This window comes from Mya arenaria, chromosome 8, assembly GCF_026914265.1.
Source record: "Mya arenaria isolate MELC-2E11 chromosome 8, ASM2691426v1".
Lineage (NCBI taxonomy): Eukaryota > Metazoa > Mollusca > Bivalvia > Myida > Myidae > Mya > Mya arenaria.
This window is the reverse complement of record NC_069129.1, coordinates 7870627-7894452: the sequence shown is the minus strand read 5'-3', so window position 1 is coordinate 7894452 and position 23826 is coordinate 7870627. Positions and strand designations below refer to the sequence as shown.

Here is a 23826-nt window from a genome sequence, read left to right as displayed (position 1 = left end):
CTGTTTTTTCCAGTAAATAAAGGGGCCTAAATTGGTTTTTATTCAAGCCAGAGTTATGGGCCTTGAACACCAGTATGTTTCCAGTGGGTAAAGGGGCATATATTGATTTGTATTCAAGTCAGAGTTATGGGTCTTGAAACACCAGTATGTTTCCAGTGGGTAAAGGGGCATAAATTGATTTTTTTTCAAGTCAGAGTTATGGGCCTTGAAACACCAGCCTGTTTCCAGTGGGTAAAGGGGCATAAATTGATTTTTATTCAAGTCAGAGTTATGGGCCTTGAAACATAAAAAAAATCATCTGCATATATTCACTGGTAGCATGTGTATTAAGTTTTGTGTATTTTTATAAGTTAATTGAAGCCTAGGATAAAATATTTGCACAACAATGACACAAGTCATGTGACAATACACCACATTGACATTAAGGCTATCACAGCATCTCAACATGTTTTCTTCAAAAAACACACCTGATATGCCTAATTAAGCAAATGCTGCATATTTTTTGCAAATTTAAAATGTTAAGTTTGCATTTTCAGTTGATTTTGTTTCAATAAGGTAATAAAATTATCACTTAAAGTCCTCTAGCTAGCTCGTTGGTGTCAACTGGTACATTATTATAAACTAACTAAGCAGAGGAGGAAGGAGACTGTTCATTGATTATAACTGATATAATTGATCAGACAGTTGCAGTTATTCTGGTAAATAGAAAATAGCATTATCATGACAGTTAGAGTCTGTGCTGCTTTGGTGGGCCACCCGACTGATATAACCACAGAAATATGTCATCAAAAGTATGTTTCCTGATGTAAGCATATTCTTATTAAGTGCATTATCTGCTTTTTTGCTCTGTAGGTCAGGCCGCACTAGGCAACTTCTTTCTTCTGCCAAAACTTTTTTCAACAAGGCATGTAACTTCCTCTGAATTTTAACTGCAGAATGATGTGACCGTTCAACATCATGTTTGCAATTTGTTACTTTCATGTGACATATATCTCTCAATGGTTTCTCAGTTACAGCCAACACTGAAAGTTGTGCTTGATGTACATCATAAGCTGCCACAACAATGAAAACCAATGAAACCTCATGCTATGATTTTAGGGGTGACACCAGGCTTAGGCGTTAAAGGGGCCGAACTACCGGGGCACAACTTTGGGACTGCTAAATTTTGCGAGAATAACCCCTCCCACCCTTAAATCGAAAGTTATATGGCTTTTAATACATGATGTAATAAAGGGTTTAATTGGGGGTCGTACCCTACAGATTTTTGCCTTTTTTAGTTTGAAATGATGCATTCAAAAATAATATATTTATATTTCTTCTCCAATAAAGACATTGAAATTTTCACAATGTAACCCCAAAAAACTACTTAATTTAAATGACAGACATCAGACAAGGCTAAGTCATTACAAAGTCAATGCATATATACAGCCAAGCATGCAAATTTTAATGATGCCACTTAAACTAATGACAAGTGCCTATATGCTCTTTATGCAATAACATGACTTTAAATTCCATTTTATAATTCATGAATCTAACATTTGAGGTTTATGGCGTTTTTTATGACAGCTATGAATCCTACTTGATCATCAGGAAATACAAAATTGTCATACGAAATATGCGACAAGACAATACAGAATCATGAATACCGAGTGTAACATACTAAATCATGATTAAATTTATGAATTACAAGCACTAAATCAATCATAGATGTCATGTCAAAAGAACATAGCTAAAATAAAACATGTTATTTTAAGAAACAGAGATTGTAAAACATCCCTAGACTAGCTCCAGGCATCAAATATGGTCTTCGCGGTCCTAAAATTAATCTTACTTTTAGGTTATTGGTTAAAAATAAAAGATGACAAGTAACTGATTATGGTGAAATTAAGTCGGATTAAGAGCATCCTCAATAATGACCTTTGTATATTAAAATAACATATAAATTAACATCATGTCAATGAAAGACCCATAAATGTTCAATGCCTTTTAAATTACCTCAACAAAAAAGGAATGGCAACATGAAAATGGTTGTCCAGTTAGCGCACCTTCAATTTCAGGCCTAGGTGCATGTGAGTTTGGTTTGTGGTCACCAAGCCTGACAAGCAGGTTTTCTCCCGTTACTCTTTTATTTCCCCCACAACACAAGACCAAACAATCACGTAATGTTGTGTCGTCAAGTTTGATTAATATGATGTTGTATTAACTTGTTTCTCAATTGTTGTTAATAAATTAATAAGTTTAATGCACTAGTCAATAGTAACCACAGCCCCCCCAGGTCCGGGGAATAGCGGGGACTTTGACTTTCGGTCCAGCCAACCCCGGGTAAAATCCCCGCCCTGCGGAGACAAACTGATGGTAAAATCTCCGCCAATTGCCGCCGCACCCCAGGGACCCTAGGTAAGGCCCATTCCCTACTATATTTTGCGCGAAGACAAAACCACCGCATTCACCCGACACTGCAGGGACACCTAAAAGGTAAAAACACAGCCAATTTCCTTGGCCATCCCCGGTATATATACCCCCGGTCCTGGGGGGGGGGCGTGGTTACAATTGACTGGTGCATAAACTAAACACTAAACTAAAATGAAAACTGTCGATGGATGCCAAACACTTGTTTTTATTTCATGTTTGCAAATCTCATAATGAAATTATAAACACAGGCTTAAACGCTTGTTTAAGTAACTCAGGTTGTGGGTGCAGTTACTATTACAAATACAATGGGCCCGTAACCCAGGTTACCATAACGTTTTTAAAGGTGTGCCATGTACCAACAATTTTTTGTTTACTACAAAAATATGACCGAATGAAATCCTAGGTCTTCCAAATATAACAGTAAAAATTAGCATCATCATCCTATTTGGGAGTTGAACATTAGAGACCATCCCTGAGAGACATCTAAATCCTCTATAAGACCATTAAAGCTGCATTCTCACAGATGTGTCTCCAAGAAACTTGGAGTAATATAAAATCAGATCACAGTTTTACATATTTACTGTCAAAAATTGATGTTTTATGCTGAAAATCTCATTTTCTGAAAGCGTTTAAATAACGCTATTAGCCAAAATACTTCTATTTCGAACATATATGTTAAAAAATTCAAGCTGATATTTTGTCACCAGTATTATATCACTGGTTTCCAGATATTTACGCAAAAATTGGTTCATTCCAAGACATAAATTTAAAAAAAGTGTGGTGCATAAATTGCATGAATGTGCGTGCTATGCATGCAGTTTTATGCCTGAGAACATGATTTGCTAATTAAGAGTTCAATTAACAGTCATGAAGCCTGTCTTGTCACTGCATGGTTTATTTAAGGAAGTAAGAATATTTATAAATAGATACGCATGATAACCAACTTATTTCTAGAGATACAACCGCAAGAGAACTTGCCTGATATACTTTTTTTCTTGCCGGAACCAGTGTTTACATAGCCCACATGTGCAGCCTGACAGACATAGTGCACACTGTTACTTTACAAGATGGGCTTTCTAATGAGACATCTATGAAACAGATTTATTGAATCAGGAACTAGAAAAAAATGGTAGGAAAATATCTGTCATTTGCCAATTTCTAAATGAATATCAGGCTTCATCACAATGATGTTCATTTGATGGATAAAACACACCAATTTTTCAGAAAATGCCAAAAAAAATAGAATAAACAAGAGTTGTCAATTAGTCACATCAAATGCCCCTGATTAATTGGGCCGTGTAAGATGGATAGCAAGTATTAGTGCATAAAAGCTGTTTGTAAAAATTATATGTCCCCCTTATGGCAGCCAATTTGTTATTTTGCATGAAATGTCTGTAGGCCAATTTAAGGTCATGACCAACCTCTCTAACCTGTTTGAGGACCATACTCAGGTTCTCTTAATATTGATACAAGATTGTTAAGTTCAAGGTCACAGTGTCTCTGAATTTTGATCTGCCGACCTCAAAATCAATAGGGGTCATCTGCTGATCATATCCAACCTCCTTACCAAATTTCAGGACCAAGCCTACTTCAGTTATCAATTAGACAAGCTTTTGTGTTCAAGGTCACCACGACCATGACCTTTAACCTAGTGACTTCAATAACACTAGGTTTCATCTGCTTGTCATAACCCCCCCCCCCCCCCAAACCAAGTTAGAGGACCATAGGACCAAGCATACTCCAGTTACCAATCAGACAAGCTTTTCATTCCAAATGCCACAGAAACTGTGACCTTTAGCCTAATGACCTCAATAACAATAGGGGTCAGCTGCACCTCATGACCTACCTCCCTACCAAGTTTGAGGACTCCACTCTTGTTATTCTTGTTATCAAGCGGACAAGCTTATTGTGTTCAAGGTCACCACATTTAAAAGTCAGCATATTGAACACTGGCATAGTATGAGCGTTCAAAACTGTGATGGATGAGTATTTCAAAAGATAAATTATGTTTTAAAACTTTAAATAAGTACCTTCTTTCTCCATTGTACTCAAATTTGATTCGTAATGTCTGCTTCTGAAAGAAGAAAAACAAAATTACCATTTTATAATCGTTAAATCACAACACTTCTCACATCAGGAGTAGTCAACATTTTTAAACAGCAGTAAATCTTTGCTAATTTGCGAAAATTACCAAAATTACGTTGGGAAAGTAATACTTTGAATTTTATCAACCAAATCAGTCATTAGCAAAACCTTATTATGTGAACCAAACTATATACCCTGCCTTTCATGGCTTAAGGTTTCACTTAAGAAGGATTTGGTTCTTTTAGCCCCACTTTCACTTATCGGTGATTGTAATGCTGATAAGTAATTAACTGGATATTTGATAAAAATAGTGATACTGCAAAGAACACTTATAAAACAGCATGATCGAAACATCAAACAACTAAAAACATTCTTGTATCTTATTATAAAGAATTTCCTTGTTTTCATCTACACATTGTTTAACTCTCAGCTCAGGACTGTAAAAAGTAGAACGAGTGTAACCATTCTATAACTACTGTGCACATTAATTATAATGCTGATCATTTACACCACATACTATTTATTGGAAGTTGTACATGACAACGGAGTACAAATAAGTAACACCCCCTGCAACCATTGCAATTGAAACTTAGAGCACTCATATTGACTAAAATAAAAATGTATATGTGTATCGGTCTGGTACTGTCCGGGAACAGTGCTTATTCATATCTACTGAACATTCAATGTAAGACTTTCACACGTAAAAAAGGAGAACTGTTACGATCGTGTTTGTGGTTCGTCTAGAAACACATGTATACTGTCAGCCCCTTATACAATTAGAAAGAGCATTAACAAATATTGAACGCTGTAACAGTCATCTAAGAAAAATAAAAGTTTCATGTGAATAATTCTAAGACATTTTTTTGTGTTATGGCGATGGTAAAAAGTTTTGGCTCTATGATAATGCTGCATCACCAAGACTCTATCAATCATGAGACTTTGACTTCTTTTTTCGAAAACGGACAATCTTAAGTTTAATGATTTGCAGTTGAGTTTATAGTGTGTTACCTTGGCGATATTGTGTTGTACAGCGCGATTTCCCATCTCCAAACCCCGCCGCAAACCCCTTGCAATCTCCTGAATGACATCTTCCGCTGAAATACACCGACATTGCATTTTAGTATACAAATTATGAATAAATATAAGTTTGTTTTTCCCATCACATTGGAACCAGGTCGGTACATTTCTTATTGGGAAAAAATTGGTCATTTGTCTAAAATCTTGCCTTAAAATGAACGAGAATACTATAGACAAGAAAAAATTACAGTGAGTCTGATATTTGTTTGTTTCTTATAAATTCGAGAATACACCAATTTATCCACACCAAAATATTGTTTGTTCCATTTTTTTTTTCATTTTGGGGAAATTAGACATGCAAAAAATTATTAGGGAATTCAAATTTAAATATTTAAAGTATGTGTTTTGGCCTTGGAAATGGGGTCATAATTCAGCCCTAAATTGTCCAGAAAAAAAGTATTCACTCCCTATAAATTATGTGAATTCCAAGGGTTTTTTCCCCGAAAATAGGTAGCTAGGTGCCCCTTCCCATAAGACAATTTTTAGATACCAACAATTTTAAGTTATTAGGGCTTAAAAAAATAATTTGAGTTAAGGGCTGTGGTCCCAAAGATGTTTACTGGTAATTAGGAAGGGACACAGTTTTCTAATTATTTTTTAAATCCATTTAAAAACAGCATGTTTACCATGACATTTCAGGCTTATAATCGTGTGTTAAATAATTATTTTTTATGTTTTTGTTTTTTTAATCATTTTATGGTTGTAATGTGAAAATTAACACATTAACATATTAAAATTATGGTCAATAACAACTCAAAATCGGAAATTTGAAAAAAAATATCTTGAGTAAAAAAACAAAAACAATCATGGTTGAGCCCTGTTTTGCCAGGTATGGCAGAGCTGCCCTAAACACAGGTTTTTTGGGTTTTTTTTGTCTTATAAGTACTAAAATTTTGATGCCCCAAAAACAACATAGTTTGGAGCTTTACAGCGGACCTGTTTTACCAGGTATGGCAGAGTTGCCCTAAACAAATAGGTTTTGTTTTCTTTTGCCTTAAAAAATCTAAAATTTTGATGGTCCCAAAACGCCATAATTGGAGCTTTACAATAATAAGGTACATGTTATTAAGGTAAAATGAAAAACTTTAAGGTGCCTTGACTTACTGTTCCAAGATAACTTGAACAATTCTCATGAATACTATTAGTTCAGAACAGTCACCTCACTGCATTTCTGAGTAATTTGAACAGATTTTTCACAGCCAAATTTACTTAAACATGCATTAAACAACAAATAAAATTCTAATTAAATTATATTGCAGAAATTAGCAAAATATCTTTCCGAAAATCGGTCAAAATTCATTATATGATTTAGTCTCTAGACAACCTGTCTGTGTTGTAAACATGGAGAGAACATGTTACCTTCATCTTAATGTAGAAAACACTTGCCCTGTACCTTTGCCACATCTGTTCAAATAATAACTATGAAACCATAGACTCTTATGGCAAAAAGTACATCAATAAAAAGCTGTAGAAAACTCAAAATTATTTTTTATTAAGGCCTCAATAAAACAAGCATTTTCAGTGAAAAGATATCCCCCGCCAACGATGGCTTGTTTGTGCTTGATGGCTTGTTTGTGCTTGAAGGTTAAAAAAAATCTCAGTAAGAATAAGATAAGCACATTGGTTTTACTGAGAAACGGCTGCAAACAATGATTTTTTAATAAATCAAGGGCAATAACTCTAAGGAAAATTGACCAATCCAAAAGAAAAATAGACAGGCATCATCACAGTATGTTGGTTCTTATTTATTCCAAGTGTCATGAAATTCTACCAGCTAGTTGCATAGAAAAGGCTGCAAACATGGATCTTTTAATAAATCAAGGGCAAATAACTCATATAGAAATTACACAATCCAAAATATAAATAAACAGGCATCATCGCAGTATGTTGGTTCATGTTTATTTCAAGTTTCAAGAATTTTAACCAACTAGTTACTGAGAAATGGCTGTAAATGAGTTTTTCAAAAAATCAAGGGCAATAACTCCAAGTACAATTAACCAATCCAAAAAAAAAAATGAACAGGCATCATCCCAGTATAGTAATTCATATTTATTTTAGGTTTCATGAAATTCTGCCAGCTTGTGACTGAGAAATGGCTGTGAATGTGCATTTTCAAAAAATCAAGGGCAATAACTCCAAGGACAATTGACCAATCAAATTTGTTTTTGGACGGGCATCACTCCAGTATAGTGTTTCATCTTTATTTTAAGTTTCATGAAATTATACCGGCTAGTTACTGAGAAAACGCAGGTGACGGACGGACGGATGGACGGACGGACGGACGGAAGGAAGGACGGACGGAACGAAAGACGGACGGAAGGACGGACAGACAACGCCATTTCAATATCCCCCTCCCTATTTCATAGGCGGGGGATAAAAAGGTTTGTTTCTGATTACATACCCAAACAGATTTGGTAGTGTGTTTTTTTTATTTTATTTTATTTAGTTAGTAATTTTTAATGAGGCATCTTAAATTACTATCTGAGGCTATTTTTGTTGTCTTATATTAAATGGAACATGTAGCATGTATCCACTGCTTAATTGTTGTTTAAAAACAATCTAGCGAATGCCATATTTACTGATGAACATTTTTGGAAATGACTTATTGGTGTTATGGGGTCAGTAGTGTATCCGGAAACAAACTATTTTTTGGCCTGAATGAACAATTGAATGGCAGGAAATTTATGAGAAGTGTGTAAATGAGGCACTTATTGAAACAAGAATGTTTCATAAGGTAGAAATACCATGTTTTCTGCACCTTATTAACAAATTAAACTTGGTGTCCTTCATAAGCATCATTGTTTTCGACATTTGTTCATCCTTCTTGGTATATTATAACAATTAAATTAAATGTGTTAAATCTTATTTGGGAGTAAAAGTGCATCTTTAAGCATTTTTCCAGATTCTTCTTAAACACCCCTGAATATTGTTAATATTGCTTTTCCACAAGTTCTTCAGCTGCTGTAAAACATGTATTCATCAAGTGGTAAAGTGCTATTTTCATGTGGGTTTTTTCCAATTTTTTTATATTACTCCCCCACAACCCCTTAGAAATGAATTGTTGTTGAATATGTAGGAGGAAGAAATTAAACTATTCCGTTATTAAGGTTTGGTTTCAGGCCAACTAATTGTTCTATTTTTTAACAATTTAAACAGTAAAAACAAAAGAGTAAAAATTAGTAAAAAGGGTCCAAAAAGGGATATGCAGTCTATTAGTAAAAAATAAATGAAAATCTGATATGAAATTATTAGAAGAATTAGTATAATTTAAAGGTATTGTTTGAGCCATGCTAAAAAAGAAAAATCCCACCTACTGCCGACCTATATTTTGTTCAGGCCGTATCCAGAAACAATCCCTTTATTAGGCCATAAATCATAAGGAGAGCTATAATATTTTTTGTTAGGCCGTAACCAGAAACAAACCCTTTTTTTAGGGAGAGCTAAGTATTATCTCACTACCAGACTGTATTGTTTTAAATGGGAAGTGTTTCATTAATATGAACATGACATCTGAGTCACTTTTGTAGACCTTGCATGAATGAAAAAGTTCAGGCCTAGAGTTACTCACTACAGTGAGATGAATGATTAATGTGCCATTATTGTATACTATTTATTATAACTTATTTACATACAAAGTGTCTGAGACCGTAACAGTGACCTGAACTAATAGTGTTATAATAAATTAATTCAAAAAAGTCACCTGGTAATGTATTTAAGGTGGGAAAAAAAATTTCCGAATTGCTCTGACTGCCCAAAAGTATAATACATTATATTATATATATAAAAAAAAAAAAAAAAATATTTTTAAAAGTTTAGTTACATTCTAATATCATTTTGACACAGAAATTTATTGCTGTTTTGCCAGGGTATTTTCACATCTTTTCAGTGCAAGAAACATAGGGAAATATATCCCATAAGGTTAAAAGAAAAAAAAAACTGTCACAAAAAAATGTCTGCTGGCAAACAAAATTTAAGATCAGGTGCAAGGTTTCCCGCAAGTAAGCCGGGAAAACAGAAACAAACATTGTTTTTTCTTCTGCCTACCTATCCTACCTGTTTTTTTTAAAGGATGTAACCCTAATACCTAGGGTTCTCAATAAGTTTCGGTTAAACCGTCTCAAATAGTGAAGTAACCGACCAGCTTCTACTTATTCTACTGAAAATTCATTCAGTTTTCCAAATCTGAACCGGCCCTATTGCCATTTGAACCGTCCATTTTGGCCGGCAGCCGGTTCTTATTGAGAACACTGAATACCAAACAATTTTTTTTGGCCCTATCTTTTTGGAACATGGTGACCTTAAATATCATATTCTAGCACAAGAAAAAAATTCTATAAGGGCTCATAGCATGTCAAGATTATTAATAATACCGGTTCATATTTCAGAAACTATAGAATATATCTGATGAGAAAAAAAATATATACCTGGTTTTAAAGATTTCCCCAAACACTAGAGTCTGGTCTTCGTAGTTGATGATAAATTTTGATTTATGACACATTTCTGGCAAGATAGCAGATTCAATTAAATTTAAATCATTTCTGTGGATAAATCTTTTGAGAAATGTAGGTTGAGTGAGCCTGCCCATCTTTATTACTGAGTAGCTATAATATAACCAATAGTTTTTTGCATCTAACACTTTTTCAATGAATTTATTCAAAATTAATACTGCCCACTCAAAGGTTTCGCCACTCAAATCAAAGTTTTTATGCAGTCATAATTTCTGTGAAGTTTTACAAAACTTGAACAAACATCAAAACTGTCCTTGTTTGTTTTCACTACAAGATAATATTTTGACTCCTACACATTTTGCAATCAAATTCATCCATTTCAAATATGACATGGAAAACCTATGTAACTTTTCATTTTAAGGATTACTCCCATAATTAGAGGGTTAAGTGCAAGAAAGTTGTACCTCCATATAGAATAAGAAGCTGTTACAAAAGTCTCGCCCTAAGCCCTCAAATTGTAAGACAAATAAGGCCATGCCATTTTGTTAAGCATCTGACTGTGCGCATTAAGAAACCAGTCAATTGTAACCACAGCCCCCACCCCACCCCCAAGTCCGGGGAATAGCAAGGACATTGACTTTTGGTCCAGCCAAGCCCGGGTAAAATCCCCACCCTGCAGCGACGAACTGCTGGTAAAATCTCCGCCAAATTCCCCTGCACCCCATGGACCCTAGGTAAGGTCCAAATATTCCCCGCTAATTTTGGCGTGAAGACCAACGCGTTCACCTGGCTCTGCGGGCCGCCTTAAAGGTAAAAAGATGACCCATCCCGGCTATCCCCAGTATACCTACAGACCTGGGGGGCCGTGGTTACATAAATTAACTGGTGCATTAGGCAATTGAAAAAATAAGTTTGGTTAGGGTTACATCATTTCCAAAATCAGGTAGAGTAGGTAGGCTTTTTTATTTATTTATTAGGCTTTATATAAGACCATAATTGATTAGTTGTCATTATTTGAGAATGGTGTAAGTCATTTTCTGTATTTAAGCTTTCAGGGTTTAAAACTACATATTGAAAAACACACACAAATAAAAATAAAAAGTAAATCATTTTTCATTTATTTTTTTCCAACTGACTTTAAAAACGTAGGGTCGGGTAATCGGCCAAGTTTATTTATTTTTTAGGCCTAAGTTTTGTGGTCTGTAAGAAATAAAAAAAAACATCTTCAGTTTCCCATGTGGTTTGAAAGATGTTTACAAACGATCCAGTGTTCAAACCCTATGTCGATAAGATTATTCAGATTTTCTATAAACCTCTATATACCAATGAAATGAAAAAAAATTAAGCATCGATTAAGTGATCAACTGATGATATCACAAAATTTTACTTTTTTACCATAACTTTACTATTGTAAGGGTACCATTTAACGCATGTACTTATAGGTTTTAATGTGAGGAGAGTCCTCATGGCAATCAAACGTATGATGTCTACTTCATTAAAACATCTGACATAGTACATTGTCTTATCAACTGAGTGAAATTTTGTCTTGTTGGGGGTGCAGGGGTGTGTGTGTGTGGGGGGGGGGGGGTCAAAATGACTGTTTATCTTTATTTTTCCAATAGGTAGATAGGTTTTGCGAATTAAGGTAGACGCTGAAAAAAAAGAAAAACAGTTATAATGGCCTAACAAAGAGGAAACACATAACATTTATAATATAATACTATAAACCAGGGCGATTGTGCTCAGAACTTTGGTAAAGATAATAACATTGTAAACGCCATTTTTCAAATCTGTTCTAATCACATGACCTTCACAAGCTAAATATACACACAATAAACTGGGAAACATCAATTATGTGCTATTTTTGAACCGCTAAACTTAGCTGATGTATTATCGGCCTCATGCGTATTGACAATTCTAGGCTTGTTTTGAGGAAATACGGTATTTGCCGAATTTAGGATCATCCAGTGTCTAGTCCCTTTAAACGTTTTTCTTAAAAAGATGGTACAAACAATTTCTTTAGCCACTTAACCCTTGCAATTTTGCGTTACTCAGAAGGTGCAGTTTCTTAAATATAACCATCACTTAAAACAGAATTTTGTGCAGAAGCAGAAGTAAATTAACCATATGTGCCTAACAGTGGTTCAATAATATGAATTATAATTATTTTATCTGTACAGATATCAAACCTAATCTTACAAATTGACAGCATTTTCCAAATGAATTTATTTAAAAATGTTATAATTGTTAGCTAGCAACCAATGTATTTTATGAATGCCTTTGATACGCAAAGAAGTTAAATCCGAGTAAATAATTTGTTCGTTCCGTAATTACTTTATCTCAAGTTGTTTAAGATATTTTTTTCATTTTGTTAATACAAGTTGTGTTTTTTTTCATTACAAACCGTCTACTACTATTTATCACAATGGACAAAATGCCTCCACAAAACATGGTGACATTACAATATTTACCTGTGACAGGCAACCAATTACGTAACCAGGTTTGAAGCGATAGTGTGGGAGTGCAGGTAAAGATCAAGATGATTTTTACAGTCCAACTTTTATGACTGACATGCAAGTAAAACTGAACAAGATCATTAATTTATACGACGTTTATTAGCTTCGTAATAAAGTGCGTAATTTGTCATGAAAAGTTTGCTATAACATTCCTTATTTGATAAAAAGTCTAGATGTCTAGCCTCATGATGTAAAAGGTATCTTTATCTTTTTATTTCTTTGAGAAGAAATACATCTTTATTTTTTATAATGTGTTTGATGAATAGAATGATGAAGGGCCACAAAAACGGTGGATTATCGTAGTATGTCTGCGTTCAAGGAGACACAAGAGCATTTGGAACGAATGAAAACGCACGTCTGTTTTTTTTTGGGTTAATCAAATAAGGGACATAACCCAACAATTATTAAATGCAAGAGTTATGCCCCTTCCTAAACATTTACTCATTGTATCTGGTAATAATAATACAAAATTTCATGGAAATTATCCCAAACAGGTAAATGTTATGACCATATTTATAAGTCAAAGTGAAATTCCCTGAACTTTTTTCAACAATTAATGGGCTTTTCAAACTTGACAATAACTCTTTAATATTAGGCCCTTACTATGTATTAATGAGCATGCTGTCAATAATTAAAATTAAACATGCGTAAAGTTTTATGTAGAAATCTCTCTTTAAAAACTAGACAAGCTAAAAATGGTATGTTCCCTTGTACATTGTTTTTTTTTAATACAATATATATATGACCTAACAAACAGGTCATTGTGGTCACAGTGGTTGGAGGTTTGGGCAACAAAGTAAACAATGCCACCAGACTGACCACAATTGTTGTAAACATCAAAGTTAATCATGTTTCTTTTGAACCCTTGAAGTTTAATTATAAACCATATATTAGTATTACAATAAGATTAACATTAGCTGAAAAGATAACTTAGTTTAAAGCCCTAAATTTCGCTCATAAACCGTGTCGTCAGTTGTTTGAGCCCCACATTCGGAACATCTAGTTTTAAAAAGTACAATATGGTATTATTATGGAACCCATTTGTAAGTTTATGAGCAATTTTTTATCGATCTATATCAAGGATGATAAAACCACAACTAAAATGCAATCCATTTGTTTAAAAAAACTAAACATGTACATGTGAATGACAGATATTTTAAACCATACTAAGATACTTATGTAAATTGCTAATATAACAATTATCATCCCACATTCAAAACGTCAATAACTCAATATGACCAAGCAAATTATTTGTTACAAATTTTTTATGTGATCAAGGGTCGAGGCCTTAATAAAACAAGTTCCGCTTTGTGTTGTCCTACCTGACGAAGCAGGTGCTCACTGTACTGTTTCCAGTGAATGTTGGTTAATTATATTTATTATTTTTTTAAATTGGTTATTATATTTATTTATTTTAAAAAGCGGTTTATTATATTTATTTATTTTTTAAATTGGTTTATTATATTTATTTCTTTTTAAATTAGAGTGTTTTTTTATATGTAGTTTAAAATCCTTTCAACCTTTATACTGAAGATTTCTTCCAGGCCGTTCCCCAATGATGACAATCAAGTTCTTCCAAGAAGCCCAATAAAAAAAAAAATGAAAAAAAGCCTAGCCACAGCACGTTTTGGATAAATGAGTTACTGTCAGAGTACATAAAATATGATTTTAGACTCATTGCAAGAGTACCATAAAGGCCCTAAATCGATCTCCTATCCTTAAACCACTGTGCATTCACTCTTATACACAGCCCCAATCTATAACTTGATGCAACATGCATTTCTAGTTCTGAATTATGTGTCAGGGGTATATAAAATATGATTTTAGGCTCATTGCAAGAGTACCATTAAAGCCCTAAATCGATCACCTATCCTTAAACCACAGTGCATTCGCTCTTTAATACACAGCCCCAATCTATAAATTTGATGCAACATGCATTTCTAGTTCTGAATTATGTGTCAGGGTATATAAAATATGATTTTAGGCTCATTGCAAGACTACCATAAAGGCCCTAAATCGATCACCTATCTTCAAACCACTGTGCATTCGCTCTTATACATGGCCCCAATCTATTATCTTGTTGCAATATGCATTTCTTATTTAGTGTTGAATTAGTTCTGAATTATGTTTCAGGGTATATGAAATATGATTTTAGGCTCATTGAAAGAGTACCATTAAAGCCCTTCCTAAATTGATCATCTATTCTCAAATCACTGCGTATATAATTTAGAGAACACTCTAAATATTTTGTCACTTAATGATTCAAATTCACTGTGACTCCGGTTCTACACTGAGTATCAGATGGTCCGGGCCAATGAGTAATTTACAATTAAACAACCAGTGTACAAAATTGTGTCATTTAAAAGATTATTTGTACAGAAACGTATCATTAAACAGGAATTTTCATTTTTTGAAAACTAGTTATTTAGTATCAAATGGACTATTAATTCTTTGCAAAAAAACACACAAAAGACATTATTAGTTGAACTGTTTAACACTTTAATTTTGTTCCATTTCGGCAGTAAAGTGGAACTGTTCGTAAAATAAATGTATCTTGCAATGGATTAAGTGAAGATGAAACACTTAAAAGGGATGGGAATTAATGGCTGAAATATTAGGTCCCTTTAAATTTAAGCTTGGGGGGTTGGGGGTCCATAGGGCCTTTTTACGTTATAGGCCCCTTGGTTGGTTCATGGCAGATACCTTGTTTGGGGTCACAGAAGGGCTTCTCTTTTAACTCCTGAGTTTGAAGCATTTTAAGAGCGTTATTATTTGCCTTAAAACTTTGTTGCTTAGAAGTTAATATATATTTCTTTTAGTTGTTAAATCTTGGGACATCTGCTTACAATTCTCACTCATGATTTTATCAGTGTTATGTGCAGATTCAGTGTGTTCCTTTTAATTCATAGCAGCATGCATTCAAGGATTTCTAGGGCATTGTTTTTGTTCCTACTTTTTAAATTAAACATGTATACATGATTGTGCTTAATTTTAACCTGCCACTAATGTACAATCATAAGGCCATGCATTTTTTTTTTTTTGCTTGCAGAGATTGTTGAAATGGAATTCATTCATTTTGAAGACTCCATTTTTAAAGCCTTTATATTTTTGTATGCACTGCACTGCTAGATTGAACAACTTTTTCATACATAAATCAATTGTTGTCAGCAGACAAATGTGAGAGAAAAAAATACAAAATATAAAATAAACCAATTTACAATGTAATAGTGTTTCGTTATTTTTGGTTTTCCAAACAATTCGTCAGCAATTTGCCAGGAACTTAGCCCTTTGCCAACTGATCGTTTAGTAAACCACAAATACAACTTTCTTAGTGTTCAGCGCAAAATACACTTTGAATGCCGTCTACACTAGCCTGAATAAAACAAATAAATGACTAAATAGAAATTTGACATTTAACTTGTTTCATTACTAAGTGGAAATTTGGCGGTTGTAATCTGCTTTATGGATTTCTGTTTGTCAGAGCTGTTCTATATGATTGAATGTAAATATGTCAGGCGATCTCATTGGTAGAGGCAGAAGCCTGACCACTTGTGTTGAGAATCGGTTCCAGTTTGACAATCGATGATCGGTTCCACTCAAGTAACCAATCATCAATCCGTTTTTGACAAGTACCTTAATTGTAGTGTAATTGTTGTACAATAACTCGTAAACTTTGCTTATGGTAGTGTACGTTTGAAAGTTATTTAGTGTTGTTGTTGTTTTCGGCCATTTTGTTTATAATATCCACTGAACACTTCTGAATGTATAAATGGACTCAAAGGAGAGCATTGGCCAAAATTACCTGATCTTAAATAACAAGAGGCAAAAAAAATACACCAGTTCAATTGATGATCGATATGACAAAAAACAATCGCTTGTCCCAGATTTTAGGTCTAACCAATCAATTTTCAATATTAATCGATCATCTAAACCCGCTCTTGAACACTATGTGCATTTTGAGGGATGAAAACCAAAAAGTAATACTATAAGGTGGAATTGAATGTTGAAACTGATAGATCTCTTTGTTTTTAATATTTAGAACATAAAACTACTAAATAAATCTTAAAAGCTTACCTGATTCCTGTCCAGCCATTTTGATATTGCGCAATGATCCGTCTTTGATTTAGTGATGCCTATGTACAGAGGTCTTTGACTTATATCCAGAGGAATCACGAAGCCTTCCTTTAACAATCCTGATAAAAAATTAGCACTTCTTTTCTGGGACTGGACACTGCACACTGATCTAAGAAATCCAGATGTGAATGGACACAATAAGAACACTTTACATGATTTCCAGATAAAACCATAATTTGATTATCAACACTGAGTGGCTAGAAAATTAGTTCAAGCAAAAATTGCGTTTTAATTCAATATGTTACCACAAAAACCGCATCATTGAAAAATAACTTGAAAACAACAGTAAATTACACGTTCAACGAATAAATCAATCTTCATTAACACATTCATGCTAAATTTCATGGATAACCATGATTTTAATCCATATATATTTTCATCTATCCAATGTCACCAAGGAATAAATAACTCTTTTTCTCCATATTTTTTCTCCGTTGTAATTTTATCACCTCTTAACATATCTTCAAAAGAGCATCCAAAATTTGAACTTCACCACGCAATTTCACTTAAATCCTCAGTGACTCAAGATTTTTTCACTGCCTCTGTCATATTAATTTTCATCCAAAATATCACAGATTTTGTAGGATTCTCCTTTTAAAAGGCTTGGTCAAGCTATTAGATGGTTGTCAACACTATGGCTTATTTCACTGAATGAGATCCTTGAAAATGTTACGTCTTAACCACACTGTTATATCCTGACCACAAAGTTTATATCTCCTACATGTAGTTTAGTTCAATGTTTGCAAATACCTGCTGACTTCAAAGAAGCGAGTCTTTTCTACTTTTGGTATGTTGAGTGACTTTCATATGGTCGAGTATCATCTAATCGCCATCCTAAACTATTGCGTTTTATCACTTCACTATATGGTTTATCCATTTAAACATTATCACACCATATATTTCTACGTTGATATTTTTTCAATGTTTTATTACTCTCCATACGACCTCAATACTGATTCATTCTAAACAAATACTAACAACTTCCATGTATAAACTTCCTTGCACCGTGCACTTCACAAATATAACACAGAATCTTGCGAAATATTTTCCTTCACATCTGATTTCTTAAAACTTTATCAAATGAAAAATAATCTCAACATCCATGTTTTTCATTCCAAGGATATCAGGATATCTTCTCAATTTCCGTCTACGAGACTAAATCAGTGTGTATATTTTCTTCTACGGTTACATCACTATCAAACCACATGGTATAAAACATTCTCCCTCTCGGACTTGTACAAATACAGCCACTTCACCAGTGATTCATATAAACCACACTGTTCAGCTTATAAAACACTTGTTGAAATAAAACCAATGTAGTTTCTTTTCGGTGAAAAAACCAGTGATCCGAAAACATACAGCTTATATGATGTTAAATCCAATGTTTTTGGTAATTTAAAGATTTTGCGGTAACAAGAAGATACGCATCCAATTGTTAAAAACACAAACAATTTGTTCAATTTATAGTGTCAATGCATCAAAATCCTTTTAAAGATAACATTGATTCGCAGAAATTAACTGATTATGCATGGAAATCAGCATACTATATTATAACTGCAGTTCAACTTGGGCTGTTTTCTTTAAATTCATCATTAAAAGCTACATTATTTCGTTATTTCGTCAATGACAACAAAAAAGTATATTCTTTCTGGTTCTTTTCACTGAAATCACACCAGTATTTTTCCCTTTTGTTTTCAGTCCAGCATTTCCTTCATGCTAATCTATGGCTCACATATTACCGTACATATGATACCTAATGTACTTTAGGTAACCACATTCGGTTAACTGAGAGGGCTTTATCTTTGTTTTATCACAGTCGCTTGTCTAACCAACGTCACTGATGGTGGGACAGCAAGGGAATGCTGATCAGCCTGACCGCAGTAGGCAAGATTGTAGGGCCTTCTTGAAAAATGCAGCGTAACGTTTTCTGAAAGTATAAAACAAATTATTGTTAAACATAATGCAAATGAAATCAATGTTCACCAAAAAAATGTAAATTCACCTGACTTGCAGTTTTTACACAGTCAGCATTGTGAGTTGGATTGTCTTACACACAGTTTAAGAAATATTTCCTGAAATGCATGTACCCAGTGTTTAAGAGTGATTCTTTTATAATGACTTTCATTAATAAATTTACTCCCATATATCAGAGTGGTTAAAAGATGACTAATCTGAATGAATAAGTCAATTGTAACCCCCCCCCCACCAGGTCCTGGGGTATACCCGGGATAGCAGGGGAAAAGGGCCGTGTTTTTACTTTCCATGCAGTGGGGTTTTTTAAGCCCCAAATATAGCGCGGAATGAGCCTTACCTAGGATGTCCCCAGGTTGCACGGGCATTTGGCAGGGATTTTACCTGCAGTTTGTCCCAGCAGAGAGGAGATTTTACCCAAATTAGCTGTCCGAAAGTCAAAGTCCCCATTATTATTCCCCAGACCTGGGGTGGAGGGTGGTGTTACAATTGACTGGTGCATAAGTATTTTATTACTAGCATGTGGGTAAATTACACTATTCACTTATACAGTATTAGCTAGTTATTGAATGTTGTATTGAACGTTGTCCTTGACATTACAAAGTACAAAACAGTCATGTCACCCACAACCTGAATTATTGAAATCATCACTCGCCCTGATCCGCTAAGTGCTTTAATAATTTAATTACACAGCTAGGTTGTGGGTGCAGTACCTCATACATATAACACAAGTTTGTTTTTGTTTTGATTTTGCAAATATCGGTCAGGGTCAGTTTTCCCTAAAAAATCTCATAAGTCATTTCCTAACTTAATTAAGTCGATTTCCTAATTCAAGTACCTCACTCATTATATTATATAATAACTCAACTTGTACTAGCAGCTCAACTTTGTACAGCTGTCTGCAAACAACAGCTGCTTCTAATAATATTATGTTTTGCTCTCGAAAAAAAATAAAACTTCTATTTTTATTATGAATAATTAGAGCTATCTCAGTTGTGATGAACTTATTACCTCCGAAAGCTGACTGGACACAGGAAGGGATAAATGTCGAGATTTGGAATTAAAAAATGAACTGTAAAAGCAATGGCCGGAGCACAACAACCTCATGATAACCAATAATAGACCGTCTCCGTGGCCCAGTGGTTAAGCGTCCGCCTACGGAGCGGGAGGTCGTGGGTTCGATCCCTGGCCGCGTCATACCGAAAGACGTTAAAAATTGGTACAAGTTGCTCCCTTGCCTGGCGCTCGGCATTTAAAGGGTAGTGCTTGGAAAAGTGGTGTACTCAGTACTCAGCACTCAGTACTGGTTAAACCCAGGAAAGTTGTACCCCTTGTATCGGTGCTTTACACCGAGCACGTAAAAGAACCAAGGGGTCTCTTCGAAAAGCGCTAGGGTATCGCACCCGGACTTCCTTGTATCCAACAACTCCCTCTTCAGCGTGCTGTCCCTTCAGTAAAAAAAAAAAACTGGACCCCGTTGGAAATAAGTGCTTGCATTTTCACAGGTCTAAAGAAATACATACATACATACAATATCTCTTATGATTTTTCATGAGTATAGGTGAAATTATGTTCTACAAGCTTAACACAAGATTTATTCAACATATTTTTCAGTCAAGGGCCATAACTCTTGTTAGACTGTTAAAATGGTTCAGAAAGGACAGGTGAACAACAGCCCATGCTGACCAACATTTGTATGAAGTTTTGTGAGTGCTAGGTATAATAATTTTGGCACTACATGTGGCATATACATTTTTCAGACCATTTTTTCACTAAATCATGGGCCATTACTCTTGTAAGATCAGAAACAAAGTAAAAGAAATGGCATTAAGTACACAAAAGTCCATTCTGACTTACATTCCTACGAAGTTTCAGGAGTGTAGATGCAATACTTCTGGTGCTACAAGCACACAATTTAGTGTTTTTTTAGATAATTGTTTACTAAGTCAAGGGCTATAACTCTTGTAAGACAGATGCAGAACAGCCCGTGCCGACCAACGCGCTTAAAATGAAGTTTCATGTGTGTATGTGTTATACTTTACAATGTGATGTGATGGGATGCAACAGAAAAAAATCCTATATTTTGGTATAATTTATTTCATTGCATACGGGGCTGATGAAAGAAGTGCCATGGTGTCATGAAAAGCAGTTGAAAACATTAAGATGGTGAATATTTAAATACATGTACTCATTCAAACTGGTCTTATTCTTAGAATCATGCAGAATTCCAATTTTGACAAGTCTTTACTCCCACCATTTTCATTCCATCTTAAATGATTTTAGCAGTAAATCTTCCTAATGTAAAGTGCAAGATCTGCTTCCCAAATTACCAAGAAAAAGTCCTGACATACCATACAATTTGTTTCGTCATCTGAGTGATTCATGCAGAATGATCATACATAATTTCTTCCTGAATTTTTGTATAATTCAATTTTTCATCATGCTGAGAATATATATAATGAGAGCTCTTGACAACATATGAATTATCTCTAAACTGTGATTACGTCCCAAGAGACTATCTAGTTTTATAAATGCTATCACTGATTCAATGAAATTTTTACCCAAAAGATTTTTGGTTTTGATTAGGGTACCCTGATAGTTCAGGTAACTCAGGTTGGTATTTTGTAAGGTAAGGACAAATATTGCGATGTGTTTTTTTCATCATATTGGGAATGGGGCTTAAGGGGCTAAATTTTAGATTGGGAATTGCATGATAAAATTTGACTTATTATGGGAATTTTGTATTAATTTTGCCTAGAAAAGAAATTGCTTCAGATATAGACAGAGAAGATAAAGGAATGTGATGAAGTTTGTTTCTTTAAGAATACACCATACAAAAATGATTTAGGGTTCATTGCAATATTTTTGTTTGGTATTTGTTCCAAACAAATTTGGGAATACTATTTTCTAGGGATGCAAACAAATGGCAAAATTGATATTCGAATATTCGGTAATTCTTTCGATCGAATATTCAAATACCAAAAAGATCCTTTAAGAATTGTGGTAAACAAATATTCACTAATGTAATAGCCAGGGCCCTTGACCCTTCTTTGTCGTATTAAGTATACATGACGGACACTTATTGTTCCACAAATTAGCCTCTGAATTTCCCTATTTTCAGAATATATCTCAAGAAAAAGCGATATATTTTAAACAAAAAAACCCAAACTATATCAATTCCTCTGCATTCACTTTTCTTAACAATGCAAAATAAGGAACACAGTTTAAAGCACATAACTAGCACATGTCCTTTGAATCATCAAGGCGATTTGCACAATATCGCCAAGCTTGCTTAGCAGTGAAGACAACACATTGGTATAAAGGCCGATCTAAATGTTCCCAAAATAATTGGAATGTGTTTGATGTCACTAATGTCTAACAGCCAGTAAATGCAAAATTATCGAAGATGACAGTTGTAGACAAAAAGTTTATTAATTTATTAATTCAACAAAAACATCGAATATTCGAATACCGATTTTGACATTCGAATATAAAATGTTCGATCGAATATTCGTTTGCATCCCTACTATTTTCACAATTAAAAAAAAAAAACAAGCAAATTTGTAAAAGTAGGTGGAATATACCTATATTAACATGTAATATGGCTGCAGTGAAATGGACCGTTATGAACGTTGGATATAAGTTTGAGTTTGTTTGGAATTATTTGAAATAAAAGTTTTGTATATAGATTTTTGTAAGATTTGACCTAGTGACCTAATTTTTTATCACATGTGACCCAGTTTTCTTTTTTTTTTATCACACATGACCCAGTTTTGAACATGTCAAAGAGTTCATCAAGGAAAACATTCTGATCACGTTTCATGAATATTAGACCATACATAATGCCTCTAAAGTGTTCCAAAGATTTTTCTAAGATTTGAGCTAGTGACATGGTTTTTGACCCCATGTGATCCACTTTTACAATCGGTCCATATTTCATCAAGGGGTACATCCTGACCAAATTTAAACATAATCTGACCAATCATTACCATGATATGGTTCCTGACAAAATTTTACCTAGTGACCTAATTTACGATCATAATGTGACCCAGTTTTATATACGTCCAAGAGTTCATCAAAGAAAACATTTTGATTAAGTTTCATGAATATTTGACCATGTATAATTGCCTCTAGTTTGTTCCAAAGATTTTTCTAAGATTTGACCTAGTGACCTTGTTTTTTACCCCATGTGACCCACTTTTCAAAATGGTCTAGATTTGATCAAGGGAAACATTCTGACCAAGTTTGAACATTTTCTGATCAATGCCTAACAAGAGATATGGTTCCGGACGGAAAGAATGACGGACAACGCCAAAACAATATCCCCCTCCGGAAACCTTCGATTTGGCGGGGGATAAAAATATGGTTTGCATTGGGAATAGGGTCACATGTCAGACCTGAATTGGTCTGCAAAAACACTCTCTTTTGGAATCATCAATGAGTTACTGATGATGGATTTGTCAAAGTGCTTCCACTGGATATGACACATTTTCAAAAATAATGCGGCAAGTATAACAGTGTATAATTATATATATATATATATAAGTATAAATATTACAAATAATAATGTTAATGAACAGTCTTTAAAATCTTAAGCAAAGGCATTTTTAATCTCAAGAAAAAATATACTTGAGAAGTAAATCAATAATAATAAATTGGACTCAGCTAACGGTTTTGCTCTAGAATAACTTTCATGCAATGATAAGTTGTGTATCAATAGAAGCTGAAATAAGAGAGTTAACGATATATGTTTTACTCCCTTTTCAAAAACATTTAGCTGTCGTTTTTTTCCCTGCAGAATTATGAGAATATAATGGCTATTTCCACATTTCAGTAACTAAGTAGTCTGCTGCACGAAGTATTAAAATGCAGTTAACTGCACATGAAATAATGCTGGATGCAGGTTTATGATGATTTATATTGGTGGTGAGAAAATGATGATTTAACCACTAAATACATGGGGTGCCGAAATCACTGGGTCTTATCTGCATTTTCAATGTGTTTACTTTGAAATAATAAATATCTTGATCAAGTACTCCATCATTTCTCAAAATGATAAGCTATATAACTATCTTTCAAAATGAACTTGATTTACTTTAAAGCCCCTTTAAATCCAGCCATCAGTCACTCTTGCTTAGACAACATGGAATTTGGTTCAAAATTTATCCAAGGGTAATGTCCAA

General features: G+C 34.1%; 1 protein-coding gene across 1 annotated transcript in view; it reads right to left on the bottom strand.

Moving 5' to 3' along the window:
- LOC128242901 (mitogen-activated protein kinase kinase kinase 2-like) overlaps positions 1 to 23826 on the bottom strand; it is a 75062-nt gene that overhangs the window by 32551 nt on the left and 18685 nt on the right. The window contains exons 3-5 of the mRNA XM_052960324.1: positions 16613 to 18599; positions 5506 to 5591; positions 4443 to 4486 (exon numbers count right to left, since the gene is read on the bottom strand). Of these exons, the coding sequence (XP_052816284.1) occupies positions 4443 to 4486; positions 5506 to 5591; positions 16613 to 16631 (149 nt within the window). The 5' untranslated portion in view covers positions 16632 to 18599. The remainder of the gene's footprint in view (positions 1 to 4442; positions 4487 to 5505; positions 5592 to 16612; positions 18600 to 23826) is intronic.